The 18,727-nt window shown below is 39.8% G+C and overlaps 2 protein-coding genes and 1 pseudogene across 3 annotated transcripts; 1 reads left to right on the forward strand and 2 right to left on the reverse strand.

Moving 5' to 3' along the window:
- LOC113035372 (uncharacterized) overlaps positions 1 to 4,651 on the forward strand; it is a 46,242-nt pseudogene extending 41,591 nt beyond the window's left edge.
- A 538-nt stretch (positions 4,652 to 5,189) lies between these two features.
- LOC113035374 (uncharacterized) lies at positions 5,190 to 6,401 on the reverse strand. Its single transcript, XM_026190909.1, has 4 exons — positions 6,259 to 6,401; positions 5,961 to 6,054; positions 5,687 to 5,774; positions 5,190 to 5,573 (listed from the first exon to the last, which is right to left on the reverse strand). Exons 1-4 carry the CDS (start codon positions 6,299 to 6,301, stop codon positions 5,190 to 5,192), a joined length of 609 nt encoding a protein of 202 aa, XP_026046694.1. The 5' UTR covers positions 6,302 to 6,401.
- A 3,384-nt stretch (positions 6,402 to 9,785) lies between these two features.
- On the reverse strand, positions 9,786 to 18,268 carry LOC113035371 (uncharacterized). Of its 2 annotated transcripts, XM_026190908.1 has the most exons (5): positions 18,039 to 18,268; positions 16,954 to 17,222; positions 10,815 to 11,830; positions 10,417 to 10,572; positions 9,786 to 10,118 (listed from the first exon to the last, which is right to left on the reverse strand). In XM_026190908.1, the coding sequence occupies exons 3-5, from the start codon at positions 10,986 to 10,988 to the stop codon at positions 9,939 to 9,941; spliced, it is 510 nt and encodes a 169-aa protein (XP_026046693.1). In that variant the 5' UTR covers positions 10,989 to 11,830; positions 16,954 to 17,222; positions 18,039 to 18,268; the 3' UTR covers positions 9,786 to 9,938. The 2 variants fall into 2 exon arrangements, with proteins under 2 accessions (XP_026046693.1, XP_026046692.1); XM_026190907.1 differs by lacking the exons at positions 9,786 to 10,118; positions 10,417 to 10,572 and having other exon boundaries at positions 10,734 to 11,830.
- Between the last annotated feature and the right edge of the window lie 459 nt (positions 18,269 to 18,727).

Consider the following 18,727-nt stretch of genomic DNA (forward strand, 5'->3'; position numbering starts at 1 on the left):
TGCTTTTATCCCAGACAAATCTTTTTTTACACACACACAAATTCTTTTTACACATACAAATCCTGATTTACAAATACAAAATATTTATGACCACATTTTGAGCCCATACAGTGCACCTAAAACAAAAAATCTGCAGTGATTTACATTTGTTGAATGATCAATTTTGTAAATTAACAGTCTGTTTGTGTGCACAGCTTACAAAACTGTACTGTAAGGCTGATTGCATGGGATGATTGATTTTGATTGCATCTGATCTGATTGCATTCTAAAATGTTGTTGCTTAAAAATAAAATCTGCAATACATGATAATTAAGAACATCAGCATAAAGACTTATTAAAAAGTAGATACACAATTTCTATAGAATGGAAAACAACTCAGTTAATTTTTGTTCCCATGAAGACCAGCATCTTAAACAACTCCAACAACTATGACGAAAAGTGCTTTCCTGCTCCCCTCACCATCCGCTGATTAACACTGAGCTGCTGCTGTCAACACCATCAAACTTATTTAATGTTTAATGTTATGTTATTTTTAAATCTTTACCAAAGCTTAACGACTATGGATGCTCACACCTGGTGTTAAAAAAAACTGTTAGAAATTACAGGAGTAATTTCTTCTTTTTTTTTAAAGCGGCACTGCATTTTTATTGGTTACCATGTTTATTACCACTTTTATCAGTAAAAACCTTCCTATAAAGTATAGATTTCAATTCAATTCACCTTAATGAGCTGCACTACTTTACAGTCCTGTGAGCTCTGGTTACTGACAGCAGGTGTGAATGTTTGGAGTCCTAAACTCAGATAGAGATTAGAATAACAAGGGAATGTAAAATGTTTTGATGCACCTGACAGCAGCAGCTCAGAGAGGACTCCAATTGTGAGGGGAGGAGCAAAACTGTCAGAGTTGTGGGACATGTGAAGAGAGCACTGTTGGCATTATGTTAGCACAAAACATTGAAATTTCAATAGATGTCTAATTGTGAAATTGGTCATTGACTCCTGCAGCTAAATAAACATTTATACCGATTACCAGAAGAAAAAAAATAGTAATGCACTCCTTTCACAGATGTCCCATTAACCATCACTTTTCAAAATAATCCGTGCAAGCTAATGAATATGGCTAATAAGTAATACAAATAATATGAAAATGACTTACATGTCAAAGATGGTGTTTGAGATCCCAAAGAATCTAAATGTCGTAAGGAAATAAAAGAAAGTACATGAGAAAGAAAAAGTTGCAAACGTTTCCATTTTTTCCAGGATAATTCAATATAGGAGATTTACTTACTAATCCACAAAATGAACAGTGTAATTATAAGTTTGAAATGCACTGCAAGTGTTTATATGGTAAACTGATCAACTCCAACAGCAAACACTGGCAGTGCAAAAATGTACCTAACTAGCTGACAGACTTTAAAGTCACGGGAAGATATATATATAAATGGTGACATATCCCAGAACAAATCTGAACATAAAAATATTATTAATTGTCTATCTTCAGCAACTGTGTGCTGTACAAGCACTATAAAATTTTAACATGTTTCATTTACAGTTGAATGACACAAAATCACTTAGGGGGGCACATATGACCTGCAGGCTGCACTTTGGACATCCCTGCAGTAGACTGCTACATAGACTACTTAACTATGCATAGGGGGATATTTAGTGAAAGACTTAATTTTATTAAATAGTTAATTAAGCCATCAATGGGAGTTAGATTTAATACTAGTGTTTTACACAGCATTCAGCTATAGTAAGATGTTCTGCATTTTCCTACATCACCATCTGATCTGAACAGCTGCACTTATTTATTAAATTAATAACTGCCTTGGACATTTTTCAGTAACCAATAACTAGATGGAACAGCACAGTATTTAAGGCTACGTCCACACGTACACCAGTATTTGAAAGCGGAGACTTTTTTGAAACTCATGCAAGGGTGGAGATTTTCAAAAAACGTTTTTGCGTTTAGGTGTGGATGAGGGAAACAGAGGAAACGCAGCATCAAAGGTCTGTGCCTTTTTTGACATCACACCATGTGCCAGGTTATTGCTTCGGTGAAATGAATTTCTACAATGACTTAGAAAAAATACCATTACTGTTAATTTTACTCTATGCAGTGTTAATATGCTTACATACACACAGTTACTGTCCCTCCACACATAGGACTCAGTTCTGCTTCTATGCACCATCTTTGTTTACTCTTTCCCACCCAGGCTTCATGACTTCTGATTGGCCAACATTTCTACACATTAGGAATATATCGCCACCTGCTGCTTTAGCAGCAGCGTTTTGGCTTTTACGAGTGGATGGGATTTTTTTTTTTTTTTTTTAAGGAAAACAGAAAATGTCCGTTTTCAAAATTACCCATGTACGTGTGGACGTAGCCTAAGAGAGTGATCCAGGCAGTGTTTAGGCTATCAAACCTTCAGTATTTACCTTGGTGTTAGTTTTAAATTCCTTTAAATAATCGATGTCCTCCAGGAACCAGCAAGTCAAAAATCTGCTCGCAACTGAGGACAGACCACACTAGTCCATAGGCGGCGCAATCTGCTCCTCCCTCATTTCAACAAAAAAGACTGCGAAGACTGGTTGCCGCTCACTTTAAAAAACAACTTTATTTAAAAAGTTGTTTTTTTCATAGGCGGCGCAATCCGCTCCTCCCTCATTTAAACAAAAAATACCGCGAAGGGCTTTGGAGTTGACGTCACGCCGCAATGCATTGTGGGAGCGCAGCGCCATTTTCGGGGTCTACGAATCAAAACAAACACGCTGGTCGTGTCCAAATTCATGGGCTGCATTCTCCTGAGGACCCGGCCTTCGCGGTCTATGTGGGCCGGGTCCTCAGAAGATCGGGTAGGCCGGAAGTAAACGGCCGTGAAATTGGACGGTCTAGCCTTCTCGATCTACTCCCGCCCTTAATTCAAAGTATTTCCGGTCGTCAGCGCCAGGGCACGAAAATGGACCCCGAAATCTTTCTCCGTTTTTTGTGTTCATTTTTAATTATCAACGATCTAAAAAAACTGTGTCGCGGTCGTCATCGCCGGCATGTTTTGTACTCCAGGCTCATCAGAGAAAATCATATCCAGGTAAAACTAGACGCATTTAGGAATTACTTAGCTAGTTTTATGGATAATTTCAGTGACTGAATGACGGCGGTCATTCAAAATATATGAACAAAATCTCTTAGAAAATGTTCTTCTATAAGTTTACATTTATTTTCAGTTATTCATATGATCTGTTACTTATTTTTGTACATAAAATTGCAGTAAAATTGTCAGAAAGCCAAAAACAGCGTTATTTTTGAGTTCACAAAAAAGCTTAGCTACACAGATGAAATGTATAAAATGTTATTTCTCAGTGTTAGTATATTTTACTCAAGCTTAGTAATCAGAATAATGCTTTGATGTCATAAAATAAATGAAGTCATACCTTTCTATTAAAACTGTTTATGCTGTTCTCCACCTTTTCCTTAACCAGAAAAGGCCGTTGTACTGCAGGATTAACCAAAGTGTACCAGTCCTGGACCATTTTTTTAGCCAGGAGGATCCAAGGCCTGATTTTCGGCTAAGCAAGGAGTCTCTGGCAGTGTTGCTAAATCTCCTGAACCAGGATCAGCGGCATGGTTGGGGTGCCACAATTGAGACCCTGGTGTTTCTTTTCTGGTTGGCAAGTGGAGCATCCTACAGGGTGGTCTCAAGAGTGTTTGGGATGCCGCGTTCTACTGTCCACTACATCGTCCACCGAGTCACGAAAGAGGTGTTGGCCATTCGCTACCAGGTCATCCACCTCCCAACAACTCCAGAGGACCTGGAGGTAGTGTCCCGTGGGTTTGCAGGGCTGGCACGCCACAGAGCCTTTATGAAAGCGGTGGGTGCAATCGACGGCTGCCACATACGCATCAAGTGTCCAAGTGGCCCTGATGGTCAGTGCTATAGGAACAGAAAACTGTTTCCATCAATCATCTTGCAGGCGGTTTGTGACCATCGGGGCCGCTTCATCGACACATACGTGGGCTGGCCTGGGTCGGTGCATGATTCCAGGGTGCTCCGCCACAGCCCACTGTACAGACAGTCCGTCTACCCTCCTCCAGGGCATTTCATCCTCGCAGATGGAGGGTACCCATGCCTCGGGCGTCCACTCCCCCTCATCACACCCTACAAGAGGCCAGTCCAAGGTGTGGGAGCCCAGCGCTTTAACAGCCATCATTCCAGGGCACGCTCCATAATAGAGCGTGCTTTTGGGATGATGAAGAACAGGTTCAGGGCCATCTTCCTGCAAGCGCTGGAGGTGCACCACACCTTTGTACCTCATGTAAGTGACCACCCAATGTCAAATTAATTGTGTGTGTGTATATATGTATGTATGTGTGTGTGTATGAAAGAATAATGTGTATATGTATATCATTACAGGTAGTAACAGCATGTGCCATCCTCCACAACATTTGCCTCAGTGCTGGTGACATTGTGGCTCCTGAGGATGAACCTGAGGAAGATGGAGCAGAGGATGATGAGGGGGAGGCTGGATTGGAGGCAGTCAGTGGTGCTCTGTGGCGGGACCAGCTGTCTGCCGAGGTGTCTGCCCTGGAGGAGGTACCACCAGACCATGACTACTGTTAACAGGCAAGTAAACATTTATCTAAGCATCTTTTTTAATACCACTTTTTCAAACTGTTGTCTGCTACAGAGTCACAAGTATTATACTAGTAGTGAATCCACTTTCTCTGGTTTGCATATTTCTGAAAAACCTCTTAGTGGTGTGGCAGCCGTCGATTGAGTCAGCCCTGCAAACCCATGGATGGACGATGCAGTGGACAGAGGGAGGAAGCATCCTAAAACTATTTGCACACCACCCTGTGCCATTCTCCACTTTCTGACCAGAAAAGACAAACCACGGGTCACAGTCGCAGCACCCCATCCATGTCTGATCTTCTTTCGGCAAATCCAGCAACACTGCCAGAGATTTTCTGTTTGTGTGATCTTTAAAGTATATTTGAAAAAAAAAAAACGGTCCAGGAACAGGTCACTTTGGTTAATCCTGTGTGAAAATTTGTAAATATTTGTATATATTTATCCTTCTCTGACTAAAATTCATGTTTTAGAAATATTCTTGTTTTATTATTATTTACCTTTGAAGAGTTTTAAATTGACAAATTGACAAGTAAGAACATATCAAAATATATTTTTAACTTATTTCGGAACTAATCTTTCTAGTATGGAAAAAAGTCTGTCCATCCTGTCCCTGCTCTCCCGTTCTCTCCTCTCCTCAGCCTCCCTTTGGTACTGCATGTCCTCTTTGATGAGCTCAAGGAGCTCATCCTGTCTTTCCCTTCTCCTCTTCCTTCCCGTTGCTGCTGGCTGACCTCCTTCCTCATCCGTCTCCCCTACCATCTCGCTTTGGTCATCCACTGCTGTACTTGGCCCTGGAGTGTCCTCAGGGAGAGAGGAAATAAGGACAGGGGGCCTAATGGAAGGCCTCTGTCCCATCACCTCATCCATGAGGCCAAACCAGGGCCAAGTAGCAGCAGTGGGCTTCCCACTGACTCCCTCACCTGACCCTGGACACTTGCAATCCTAAAGGCAGAGGAAATCAGAAATGACAGACAAATGTAAACAATACAACTTTTAGTAAATGTACATTTATTAAATTTCATTCTTAAAAATTATCTTCTTGACAGCACACATACTTTGTATCTTTTCTTTAAGTTGTCCCACTTCTTTTTGGCCTGTAAGGGGGTGACTTTCCCTTGCAGGCACATCTTCTCAAGAATAGTCCTGATCGCACACAAAAAAATAAGAGAAGAGAGAAAACCATAACAACTATGATGATCCCTAAATCCAAAAGTTTTCACAGCAGAACACAAGAGGAATACGTCTGGACATCACAGGTTCTGTACAGAATGAGGGTTATTGAAACCGTACTCAGATGAATATGATGTGTAAATTGATTTATTCGTGTACCTCCATCCCACAGTCACTGAATTTTTTACCCCGGTGAAGAGGTGATCATTTTCTCCTCTAGTTTTAATAAAGTCTGCCGTTTGCTCTTTGCTCCCTATAAACATATCACAAAAACGTTGATTGGGAAAAATGTAAGCGCCAATGAAAAACCGTGGGACCCACCATACAAGCTAGTTTACGGACACTTTTTATGAAGATTGTTTAAATAAATATTACAAGTCTATGCAAATTCACAACCCTAACAACATAACCGCTATAAAAATTTAATTTTTGTACCACCATATTTTCACATACTTACATTTAAAAGTGTATTCGTCTCCCGGTTTATCTTGTGCCGCCATCGTTACGTGAATGAAGTTGTTCTGGGCTGGCAAGCTATCGAGCCGGTGGGGTGACAGACGTCACCGAAAACGTTCTATGCACTTTTGCAAATATGCAATATCTTGACAAACAAAGCAGATATTTGAAGTTTACACACCCACATTCTCGCCTGAAAATATGTTAAAAGTTTATTTTGTGACCCAGAAAGATTAATAAGAGTAATTTTAAAACTTAGTAGCGGCCGCCATTAGCCGGAAACTGGAGCTTGGCTGGGCTATGAATTCTGGGATATGGTGGGCCACGAAGGACACACCCGACCCATCCTTCAAATTCGGAAAAAGGAGCACGCATTTGTCGGCTGCATTCGGAGGGGTCTACGAATTTGGACAGCCTTCGGCGCGTCGCTGTGACGTAATCTGTCTACAAATGCGGCCTCAGGAGGATGCAGCCCATGAATTTGGACACGACAACTGTGTTGGAACGACGACTACAAGAAAGATGCTTAAAAGCAGCTCAAAAGAGAATGGACTGTATAGAGACCGATTGCGTCAAGAGGCAAAGCAGCGGTACTTGCAGAAAATAGCGTGCATAGGAAATGTGGAGTCAGCGCGTACAAGTCGTCATTCAAACAAAGGTAAGTCAGCTCGAGTACTGCGTGTGAAATGCGTTTGATTTCCCTGCAAACATTCACATTAGTGCAGCATAAATTCATTCATGAGGGGAAATTACAGTGAGAACATGTGGAGGCTGTTAGAGGGATAACATAGTGAGTTCAGTGCATTGATGAGACATTGTCCTGAAGGATTTAGTTATTATTTATGGTTAAAGAAATTGCACTAATTTATTCATAAATAATCCTAATTATACATCTTGCTTCCATGTTTGTATCCTGTGTCACTAAAAATACATTTTATTTTAATTTTATACATTGATTAATGACCTGCAGAATCTCCTTATCATATTAAGTGATTCATAATTGTCACTTTATGCTTTCTACATCGCTAAAGTGATGACATCCTTGCATTACATACTTTAGGTTCATTTTCTGCAGCCAGGTTTCTGACAGAGAACAGACAGATTTACACTATAACATGCAGCGTTCTATAGATGGACACATAAAGAAATGAAAAATGACATGTATGTGCTAACTTTCTAAACACTTTGTTACGGCCTTGGCTCATTAGTTCTTGTCTTTAAATGAACTTTGTGTGTGTTTCAGGTCCTGCACTCTCAAAGACTGAATGAACCAGCATTGCAGCCATGAGTCACTGTGAGCATCACAGGGAAGGTTGAAGCCGCCCACTGCAGCTGTAAGGCCGGAGTCACCGAGACCTGCAGCCATGTCGCTGCTCTTCTGTTTAATGTAGAAGCAACAGTGTTGATCCGTGGCACAAGGACTGTTACAGATGAACCTGCATACTGGGTTTTGCTGGGTAATAATACCAAGATACAGCCAGAGGTTGGCCATAAGATAGACTTCTCCTCTTCAGCTGCCTAAAAAAAGACTCTTGATCAAAACATAAACAGACCATCCGTATTGAAAGGTAAAAGGAGCCATCCTCAAAAAAGAAAAATCCCACCTGCTACTGTGGAGGAGTTGTCACTGCTATTGGATACTTTGCTGGAACACAGTAAAGCTGTGGGTTGTGGGAATGACCCATAATGTTTTATCTAGGGGTCTAGATTTATGCCTGTAGTGCACTGCCGTGTAAATAATTTGCATTTACTGAATATATACTGACTGAGTCCCACTGTTCAAAAGTTGAATAAAGAAACAAACTAATTTTGCCTCTTTTTTTATTAAAACCACTTTATAGAACATCACATCAGTTACAGTGTAGAATCCATGTCATTTATAGTTTACAAATGACAAAATGTTTACACAAATCATGAGTGTTTACATGATATCACCCACTACTAACATTACTTTATTTACTGTATCTTTTGAAAAAAATACAGCAATTTTAACAGCACAAGACTTAAGAATATTTAACAGGAGCAGGCTTCATTCTTCCCTGGTTTTATTATCACACTGTTCACCAAACGCAGCAAACCTTCACCATCTTATCCAGGAGGGTCACCTCTTCACCCTCAGAAGAAGTAATCTGATTGGCATGGTGGTATGTTTGAAGCAGGTCCCTTGTGTAGCGCTGGAACCCAGTCACGATGTTTCTCCAAAGCCCTATAGGAACCGCTCACTTTAAAAAACAACTTTATTTAAAAAGTCATTTTATGCCTGATACAAACATTTTAAAAGGCAAACCATGCACAAGTTAAACAGATAAATTTTAGTTTTGCTTAGTTTTTTAAGTATAGGAATGGTTATTATGTTTTAAAAAATCATATGTAATAATTGTCAAATAACATAAAAATAAAACAACATAATAATAAAAGCATAATTGACAGAATATATCGTAATGATAACAATAGCAACACCTCACTTAAAAGAATCAGAATCAGAAAGGGTTTTATTGCCAAATGTTGAGCAGGTTTACAACATTAGGAAATTGCTGCGGTGCTTGGTGCAAACATACTGTCATAAACGCTTAAATAGATATAAAAATAAGAATAAGAATTAAAAGTGCTAAGTAGATAGATACATGAGTGCAGGTGGTGATCAATGCCAAACATGGAATGATGCAGTTTGCCCCACCTGGGGCACACAAAAACAGCTTTTCTTTAAAAGACTATGTTAGCACATATCTAACCCATGTGAAAAACCCAAGTGGGTCCTACATGTGTTTCCCATTTTGTACCAAGTTAAGTGTTTCCCATGTTTGACCCAGCTAGGACCTACTAAAAGTGCCCACTTGGCATTGCCCACATGGGTTTAATGTGAAGAACCCAAGTAGGCCCCATACAAAAAGACCAGTTTGAGCCCATGCCCATATGGTACCCATCTAGCCCGAGCAAAAACCAGGTGGGGCCCATATATACATGTTGGCTGGGATGGCACAGGGCCATTTGTTGGTCATTGTTCTGTGCCATTACTGGGAGCTTTGAAGTTTGATATACAGATTTTGGACTTTGGGGGACATCTTGTGCTGATCAAGCTGCATGAAGATTTTTTGGAGCACTTCAAAAGTGAAGCGAAAGGGTTTTGGATAAGCTAGGTTGAGTGCATAGATCAAACCTAGAAGCAGGGCACAAGCTGAGGCAACCGAAGTTAGTTCATGCAACACTTCCACACCCTCAATGACAATGCCAATGTCTTCAGGTGGCTCCTGCAGTCCCTCCCCCTCCTTCCGAATCACATACACTGCCATGGTGACCTCCTCCAGGTCCCTCTGAACATCATCTGCTCCACAGTCCTACAGAGGGGTACAAGACACAAACACAAATCATCATTAGCCTCACTTCTTACTGTGATTAAGTGTTTGGGTGATGTACCAATATGTGTTATGTGCTGGGCTATTTCTTGGCTGGGTGTCATCACACACCAGAAACAGCAGAGAGAGGTGTATCAATCTGACTCTAAACAAATTGTAAGCAAGAAATATAAGATTTCCCAACATGTCAAACTATTCCTTTGAACTTAAATAATCAAGTAAGCCCGTCTTACTTAAAACAAAGTCAATCCAATATGCAATGTGTTGTTGCTGGGAATTACATAATGTCCAATATGGTCATGATAATAAATACATGTCAGCAATCCCACTATGGTTCACGTGTTATGTTTGTTCTAACAGTTAACTTTTTTTGTGTCCCTTTGACAAGATGTGCTGACAAACTGTTGAAACTTACAAGGTATTCCTTGATCAGGCCATCTGCATCTTCTCCCAGGAAGATGGTGAGGGCTTTCAGCACACATTCCCTCCGATGATTAATGTCCACAGTCTAGAACAACAAATGTTGATTAATTTTAAACTCTAAATTTCATAAGACAGACATCCTTACTCTTATTGCTTAACTTACATGTACTTTATTTAAAAACAGTAATTCACAAGCCCAGAGATTCATTACAGAAAGAAAAGGGGATGAGTTCAGTGGTGTATTTTTTGAGTCGCTAAAAACATTCATGCATATGAAAGCCATGATTAGCACTGGCCTGCCCATATTGTCTTTATGAAGGATTCAGATATATTTTGACAGCCCTCTTAGTTACGAAGTATCTTGTTTGATGGTACAGATTTACCTGGTCCAATGTGTCCATGATGTTCGCAATCTTTTGGCGTGTTGCTCCTCCTTTGGCACGTATGACTTTGATCAGCTGACTTGAGTGCATGTCTAACTGGGCCATGAACTTCCACTCAAGAGGAACAGCCATGAGCCTCTGGAACTCTGTATTTATCTAAAAACAAAACACAAATGACAGTAGATATTGTATTATGGAACAAAATGCTGAAACTGATTGTATGCCAAAATGTCTATATCCCAAAAAGTATAACATATATGGGAATTCAAAATGTAAATTCTTTCATTAAGTTCAGTGTTATAAAATCTCAACCACATCAAGTTATGACCGATTCATGAAAGTTAACTGCAATAAATCCTGAAGCATACAGACTTCGATCACTTCAGTTCCATTCTTACCTCTTTCTGTGTGAAGAGTGCAGGCCATCTGTCCTTCAGTTCCTGAATGCTTGGTTCTTGGTTTACCACCTCATGTCGTCTGTAGGCAAACGTGTTAGCCATTTTGTCTGCGATGACCCTTTCATTATCCCTTATCCCGATCTCTGTCAGAAGTTCTAGTCTCACTTTTTCCATGCTGTCCAGAGTCTCACCAGTAGGAAAGGATGGATAAAAGTTAGCTTCAGAACGTTTTGGCTTCTTCACTTAGGGAAAGCATCTGTAGTAGCTTTAGATTTCAGTGAGTTTACACACAGCTCTGGACACCCCTGTAATTTGAGCTGGGTCCTGTAGTTTGCCATTTTGTACTTCAGTCGTTGTTTCCGACCGTAGCAGCCATTGAATGATCCAGGTTCTTTCAAACATGGGTGCTTTTTGATAAGGGCCTCTGCAGCTGCGCAGAAATGTGCATCCTCTGGATAGGCCTTGTAACGGTAAATTTCTTCTGCAACTCTTTTCAGGATATCAGACAGCATTCGGGCGCTTAAAGTCAACATTTTTTGGCTCACACGGTACTCAGTATTCCCCCTCTCTAGCTGTAGCTCTGTGTCATATGAAAATTGGGGAATTGCAAAGTCTTCTGGCCACTGTTGTGTTCGAGATGACATAGATTCAGGGGATGAGAGGATAATTGTGTCATTTGATGCCACCGAAATACCGTCATCAGACTCAAATGAAAGAGACAGAGATGAAGTGGACTGATCGGCACTGATCAAAGGTGGATTTGTTTGCTGGTGGATCACTTTGATTGTCCCCAAATTCCGAAGTTCGGTGGTAGAATTCAGATTGAAGAAGTCGTTGCCAAAGTCTTGGTCCACGTATTGCAGTCTGAAGTTACCTTTTAACCCAAAGGTAGTCTTTATCGTGCTGAGAAGGTCTTCAAGTGACTCTGGGATGCCATTTGGAAGAGTCAGCTTTTCAATGTTGTTCTCTCCTAAAATCACCTTCAGTCTTGCAGGTGTTGAATCAGCCATGGTGGTCTGAGAACAAAGCACAAGCACAGTTAGTGAGGATCAACATGTAAACCACTGACATTTCCAATTAGGAGAATTTAATGTCAAACTAGAGGAAAAGAGAGAAGGCAAAGAGAGGAGGAAAGGGGAGGAGAAAATGAAGAGGAGAGGTGGAGATCAGCTGAGGCAGCGAGGAGAGAAGGCAAACCGAAGAGGAGAAGGGAGGAGAAGAGAGATGGCGAGAATATGGGAGACATTGAAGAGAAGAGAGAAGGAGAGGAGGTGAGGAGAATATAGGAGACAACAAGGAGAGGAAAGAAGAAAAAGAGAAGAGAAGCAGAAGGGGGGAAGAGCATAGGATTAGCATTCACTGACTGGAATCCAGCAACCTGCATTAAAAAAATGACATAACTGATGAATTGCCAATGACATCATCACACCACTTTGGCTTGCAGTATAAAATAAATATGTTCTGAGAACACATTAGTATTGTATGGGTCTGGGTTTTGTTTTCCCACTTAAGAAAATACTTTATCATATTTTGAGGCCTCACCCTTTAAACATGGACATATCTTTTCAAGGTGACAAGACGCATCCCTCTAATTTTGTAGTCTGCCAGTGGGTAGGTATCATGCAGTTCTTGTGGCTCAACAAGTTCCACTTCTTTGCTTGGTGATGTTTTGAGATCATAAGCTCTGTAGTGTTCCATATACCATCCGCTAAGCTTTTTCAGAATGAAGATTAGTTTGTCCTGCAGTATCACCTTTTGGATGATTTCACCAAACTCTGGCAGTCCTCCCAGTGAGCCGTGGATCAAGATCATCCCACACTTGTAGATTAGTCCATTATATGCTACACTTTTAGCCAAGCACACATTGTCCATATCTGGAGACTTCTGTCTCAGTACATTTGAGATGTCCTTGTTAAGAACATCAATGTGAACAGTGGAAACATCTGTTACTTCCAGTGGGGGTTTGGCAAAGCTAATTGCATGCAAATGATATGCAATCTGATACTGATGTCTCTGTGAAAGGGAAAGAAGTACATTTTTGAAGCATCTGATGTTCCTTACAACTCTTTTAAAAAAAACTATGCTTTGCTTCAAATCGCATAGTCCATAGTGCAACCAGTGGCCCAAACTTACGGATCAAGTATGGATAATGTTCCAAGTAGTGGTGCTTTGGTTTAAGATTAACATCTGGGAAAACCTCTTGAAACTTGATTCTGTGCTCGGAGATCTTAAAACCAAGATATGCAATGGAGTCCTCAGTATGAACAGGACTGACAACAAGATCAACAATGTCCTTCAAGTCTGTTAAGATGTGCCAAGCAGGCTCCTCACAGGGTACACTCTGCCCAACGAACAAAGGCAAAAATCTGGTAAGACTCCAGTTCTCGTGTGCATTCCCTCCTACACTTTTTTTGGATGCAAAACTGAGAGCCACAGGATGAGGTCGATTTGTTTTGTCAGCCCACTTAAAGTTGAAAGATGATATTGCAGTTGGCTAAAGACAAAGGAGGGTTGGGGTTCCCATGTTTGAAAGACTATTATATTTCTGCTCAATTGAGGACATTAGTGTGTTGGTGTAATGTAGATTATCAAGCGAGATGGAAAGAACTAGAAACAGTGACCTTAAAAGATTCTCCAATTCAGGCAATTCTAGGGGATGTGACACTTATTAAAAAACAAATTCATCAAGGAAACCAATGGATTAACCTACCTTTAAAACTCTGGTTACAATTTCTTAATAAGAATGATTGGATTGAAGAGGTTAGGATTTTAAGATGGTGCGCTTTTGACAGTGATTTTTTACCTAATGAATTAGACGTAAGATATAAAAAATGGTCTGGACAAGGTTTAACGGCATATTGTATGTTTTACGATAAGGGAATTCTTAGGGACTTCCAATCAATAAAAGATCAATACCAGTTAAGTAAAACGGACTTTTTTAGGTTCTTACAAATTAGGCATCATCTATATAATTTTATACCTAAGAGAACAGATCTTTTTTCTTTACCTGTTCTGAGTATATTTGTCAAGGCTTATCAGGCTGACACAGGCCTTAAGGTGATTTCAAGATTGTACAAGGGTATACAAGAGGTTAAGAAGTGGAATACTACCTACATCAAAAAAAAATGGGAAAATGAAACAAATATAGCAATATCAGATAACATTTGGTATGAGCAGTGCGCTTTTCAGTGGAGAATTTCTAGTTCTAATACATGGATATGTTACGGTTGGAAGAGTATCTGTAGGTTTTTTATTACCCCTGCACAAAGTAAACATTATTTCAATCACTCTAATTGCTGGAGAAATTGTGGGGCCCAAGGAGTAAAACATTTTCATCTGTTCTGGTCTTGCCCAAGGATCAACATTTTTTGGGTATTGATCCACTCTGAGTTGCAGATTATTTTTGGTATGCAGCTTCCCTTTAATTGGGATGAACTTTTGTTTGGATATTTATACTCAGTAAATGTAGATAAAATGTCTAAGCAGTTGTATGGTATCCTGAGTTTGGCTGCCCGTAAAATTATTACCAAGAAATGGCTTAGTGTGAAAATTCCATCACTGGGTGATTGGCATGAGACTGTACATGGGATGTTTAAAATGGAAAGAATTACCTTCATTAAAAGACTCCAGTTTGATATATTTAGTGAAATTTGGGGTAAATGGAAACACTACATCCGGTTAAGGAGACCCGATCTTGTTTGAATCTCTGTAACTATATATGCCACATTTCTGAATCGTTATGTGTTTATATGTATATGTTAGTATGTATGAGACTACAAGTGAACACATATGTAAGTAGGTATGTGTATGTATGCTTAAGAATATGGGTGTGTGAGTGAATATGTGTGTGCGAGTACATACACACTAGAGGGTACACCCGTCTGTTTTTCTTATTTTTATTTATTTTTTTTATTATTTACGTCTGTTCTTGATTATATGTTTATTTTGGATTATTTGTGTTTATATAGGTTGTTTAATAAAAAGAGAATAACAAAAAAAAAAAAAAAAAAAAAAAGAAAGATGATATTGCTTCATTCAATGTACATAATGTGAAATACTTTTTTTTGATTAACAAATTGAGGCAAAGCGCAAGTTCAAAAGGAACAATTCCCTCAAAAAGATCATGTACAACATCAGGTGGAAACCCAGTGGTAACATCAAAATGTGAGAGGTGCTTTGACAAAATACACTTTGATTTCACACCATAATAACTGGGCCATTTGTTTTCCTCGATAATTCGTAAATGATCTGCATGAATGTCTTTTGTTCTTAAAGTAAAGACTTCACTTCTGACTTCAATAGTCTGGAACTCTGATGTTTCTGCAGTGCAAAATCTACATACGTATGTCCCTGAGAAATTTTCAAAGAATCCAGCAATACTGTGTGCACCAAGGTTGTCGGCAACAACACACTGAACAGTGCCTTTTACTGTTCTGCCCAACTTTGACAGAAATATCCCACTCTGTTCCAAAATTACAAGATCATTAATTACAGGTTTTAACACTTTCTCATACCCATAGCACTTCAGATCATTACTTTTGATTAAAGCAGCCAAATAGATTGAGGTTAAAGCAGAATTACAGCCTGGTGGCAAATTACCCAAAACCCAGTACAATCCACAAATTTTATGCTTCCTCCGTGATGTACCAAGGGGATTACATATTTCGAATTCATCAATGTATAATATCAATGAAATGCTTTCCTGCTTGGACAACAGTCCATTTTCATGGAAGAAGTCACCATCGAAGATAGTTTTGTAGTGCACAGAAGTTTTTTGAGGCTGATTATCTACAGTATTCAAATTAACAGCCTGATCCAAGATTGTCTGGCAGTCAAGAATATGCTGCAAAGACTTTAAAATTGAAATATATTGGAATGACTTGTTATTTTTTCGGTCAAGTATATATTCCACTGGTTCCACTACTTTAAAGTGGCTCTTATAGTATGCTTTTCGTCTCCAAGGACTGGAAAGTGGACCTTTATCTCCAATTGCTTTTTTTACAGGGTTTGTCTCACAGAGTACACTGGCTAGCTTTTCAACAACTGACTGGTCAAATTGGCATCCGTTGTCTTGTAATACTTGGCTAATAGTCTTTTGGGTAATCGCCACAGAAACAGAACCAATCAAATAGTTTAACTCCTGCAAAAGCTCATCTACAGCTGCATTAGACACAAGAAAGATGTGTTCCAACTTAAGGAGCACTGAAGCAATTTTAAGCTCAATATCCTTCTCTAAGTTTTCAGAATACCCATTGTCAAAAGCAGAATTTAAATTTACATCACTCTCTATAATTTCCACATCTGAAATATCACGGGCAACACTGGCACAAGATTCATCAACAGAACTTATTCCAGGCTTAAATGTGTTCACTGTACCAGAGTGTTTTCTGTATTTATGACTTTTGAAGTTCTCATAGACATTGGTTTTATATTCACAGTTTTGGAACACACATGTTACAGTCTCCTTATTTTTAAGATGCTGATAGATATGTTGAAAATATTCTCTTTCTGTGGAGAGTTGATTATGGCCACAAATATGGCAAGTGAATGTGGACGCAGCTTTGGAGACTGCTTGTTGGGCAGGGTGATTTCTTGATAGATGGCTCAGTAGGGCGTTCCAAGTCTTGAACCTACATGCACAATTTAAATAAGTGCATGGATATGAGTGGCCTCGTCCGTAATGCCTATGAATCAGTTTGTAGTGTTTGAGCAATTCAGATCTTTTTGTTAATGTTGTCCCACAGTCCTTGCATCTCCACATGAAGCATAGCACTGGAGAAACAAAGAGACACGCTTTACTGGGTGTATATAAATAATTTGAGAAAACACAGAGGGAGAGTTGGGCAATATTACAATATATCAATATGGTGATATGAGACTAGATCTCATCTCAGCTTTTTGCCACATTGCCCAACACAAAGCAAATCATTTAAACACAAAATGTATTCATCAAATGTAGCCAGCCCTCTCTAATTAGATTTTAAAGGGATAAGTTCAAAACAAAAGTTTAAAAACAAAACCCAAATGCCCATAGGTACATTTTTTTTTTTTGCAATTGTTTTATATATAAAGCCGATTCCTGTTCAGTGTAAAACTGAATTAAGTTTAAATGAGACATTACTATTTTGAACTTGCATACCTTTGTTGTTGATGAAGTGAAAGTACGCAAGTTCACAGGTAAAACGAGCTGCCTGGCACGCCTCCACACAGGAATGCCCCTCTTGAAGTAGTCACAGAGCTGAGAAGAAGTTAGGTCAGAAGGTGGCGATGGGGCATCACATTGGACACCAAGCCAAAGGTTGTGGCACTGTCCAGGGTTCCAACCAGAGGTGATGTAATCTTTCTGCCATCAGCAGACACCCCTCTAGAGAGGTTGACAGGAAGGAAAGGAAGCGCTACCTAAAGATCCTAAAGATTAAAGATATGTTCGAGTTAGTCTGTCGTTCTTTCATCATGTTTACAGTGTTCATCTGCATCTATGTACTTATATATGTATTCAGACACAGACCAGAAGTGTGCTAGGTCTACAAGAAATCTGATGGCTGTATTTTCTGTGTTCAATAGTGTAATACTTTCTTCTATGATTTCTAATTTTGATTTTCTGCCGCACACCATCTCCTTCTCACACGGCTGATCCGTGCGTGTACGAGCGCTGCACACACCCTTTCTCCTCGCCTTCTTAACGTCATGTACATTGAAAGCAATGCAAGCGGCAGTAAATGCATGCTTCCTGGAGCCACCACAGCTAAACTTTACCTCCTACATCACCCGTGGCCGTGACCGCATGAACTATTCGCGCCGACAGGCATACTGCGAACAACCACTCGTGTATAAATGCGCGCGCCCGAAGTAACGTAGTCTGAAGAGAACCGCGGCCCAGCTTGCCGCTATAATGTGCTAATGCTAATGAATAACTAACAGTAAGCCAACACCGACACACTGCATGAATACACAACTTTAAGCTAGCATTACGATATTAAAACAAGAGAGTACCGCCGGAAAACTACTAACTTAACCTACATGTCCAAGCACAAACTACCAACAGGTCTGACATTTCGCTAATGTTAGCAGGGCTGAATGATAGCGGTTTGGTCAGGTCAGTTTACTAAACACTTAACAAACTTAACAATGCAGTTGGAATATTTTTATATCTAATATATTAAAATATGTGTTCTACATTTGACTTACCTTCAAGGACTATGGAAAAAGTAATATCTTCGTTACCTTATTGACCAAATTGTTCACGAGGTCCTGCCTGCAGCCAAGTGCCTCTCAAATTGTTGTTCTCAACCGCAAGTAGAAAATTCTGGAGAAGGCGGAGACGTCATGACATCAGACGCACTGCGTCACGAGAAACCTAATTGATGCAGGTTGACTCTAATGAGAATAGCAGGTTACATGTGTACTGAGGGAACAACACGTAATAACAAGTTGATATACTCCACAAATTTAGACTGGCTTCACTAAAGCAGAAATCTTAATGAAACTGACTCTGAACTTTACATAACTTCAACTACTGCTGAAATTCACTTTTTAGAGTGTAGACACCAATTACAGGTGCTCAATCCCACCTGCAGAGCGCCTGTCCGTCTGCCTGAGGTTAGTAAAAGTGTTTAATACGGTAGTCCTTTATTGATACCTGTGCTAATATATGCTAAACCATCCAGTTATACACGGCTAACATGGATGTGCTATGCTAACAGTGAATGCTGTCGGTGTTTGCTGAAAGCAAACTGTGGTACAGAGACGATTGTTTATAGTATTTCTAGTGATACTCAGAAGGTCTCATCAAGTCCCGATTTAATTCGATTTATGCTGTTATCAGTGTTTGCGATGATAGCATGGCTGTGGTGTCACATCAATGTATGCGCTCGGTGTTTGCTGATATCAAACTGTAGCATTAGGACCACTGA

Source organism: Astatotilapia calliptera, chromosome 13, assembly GCF_900246225.1.
Source record: "Astatotilapia calliptera chromosome 13, fAstCal1.2, whole genome shotgun sequence".
NCBI classification, from domain to species: domain Eukaryota; kingdom Metazoa; phylum Chordata; class Actinopteri; order Cichliformes; family Cichlidae; genus Astatotilapia; species Astatotilapia calliptera.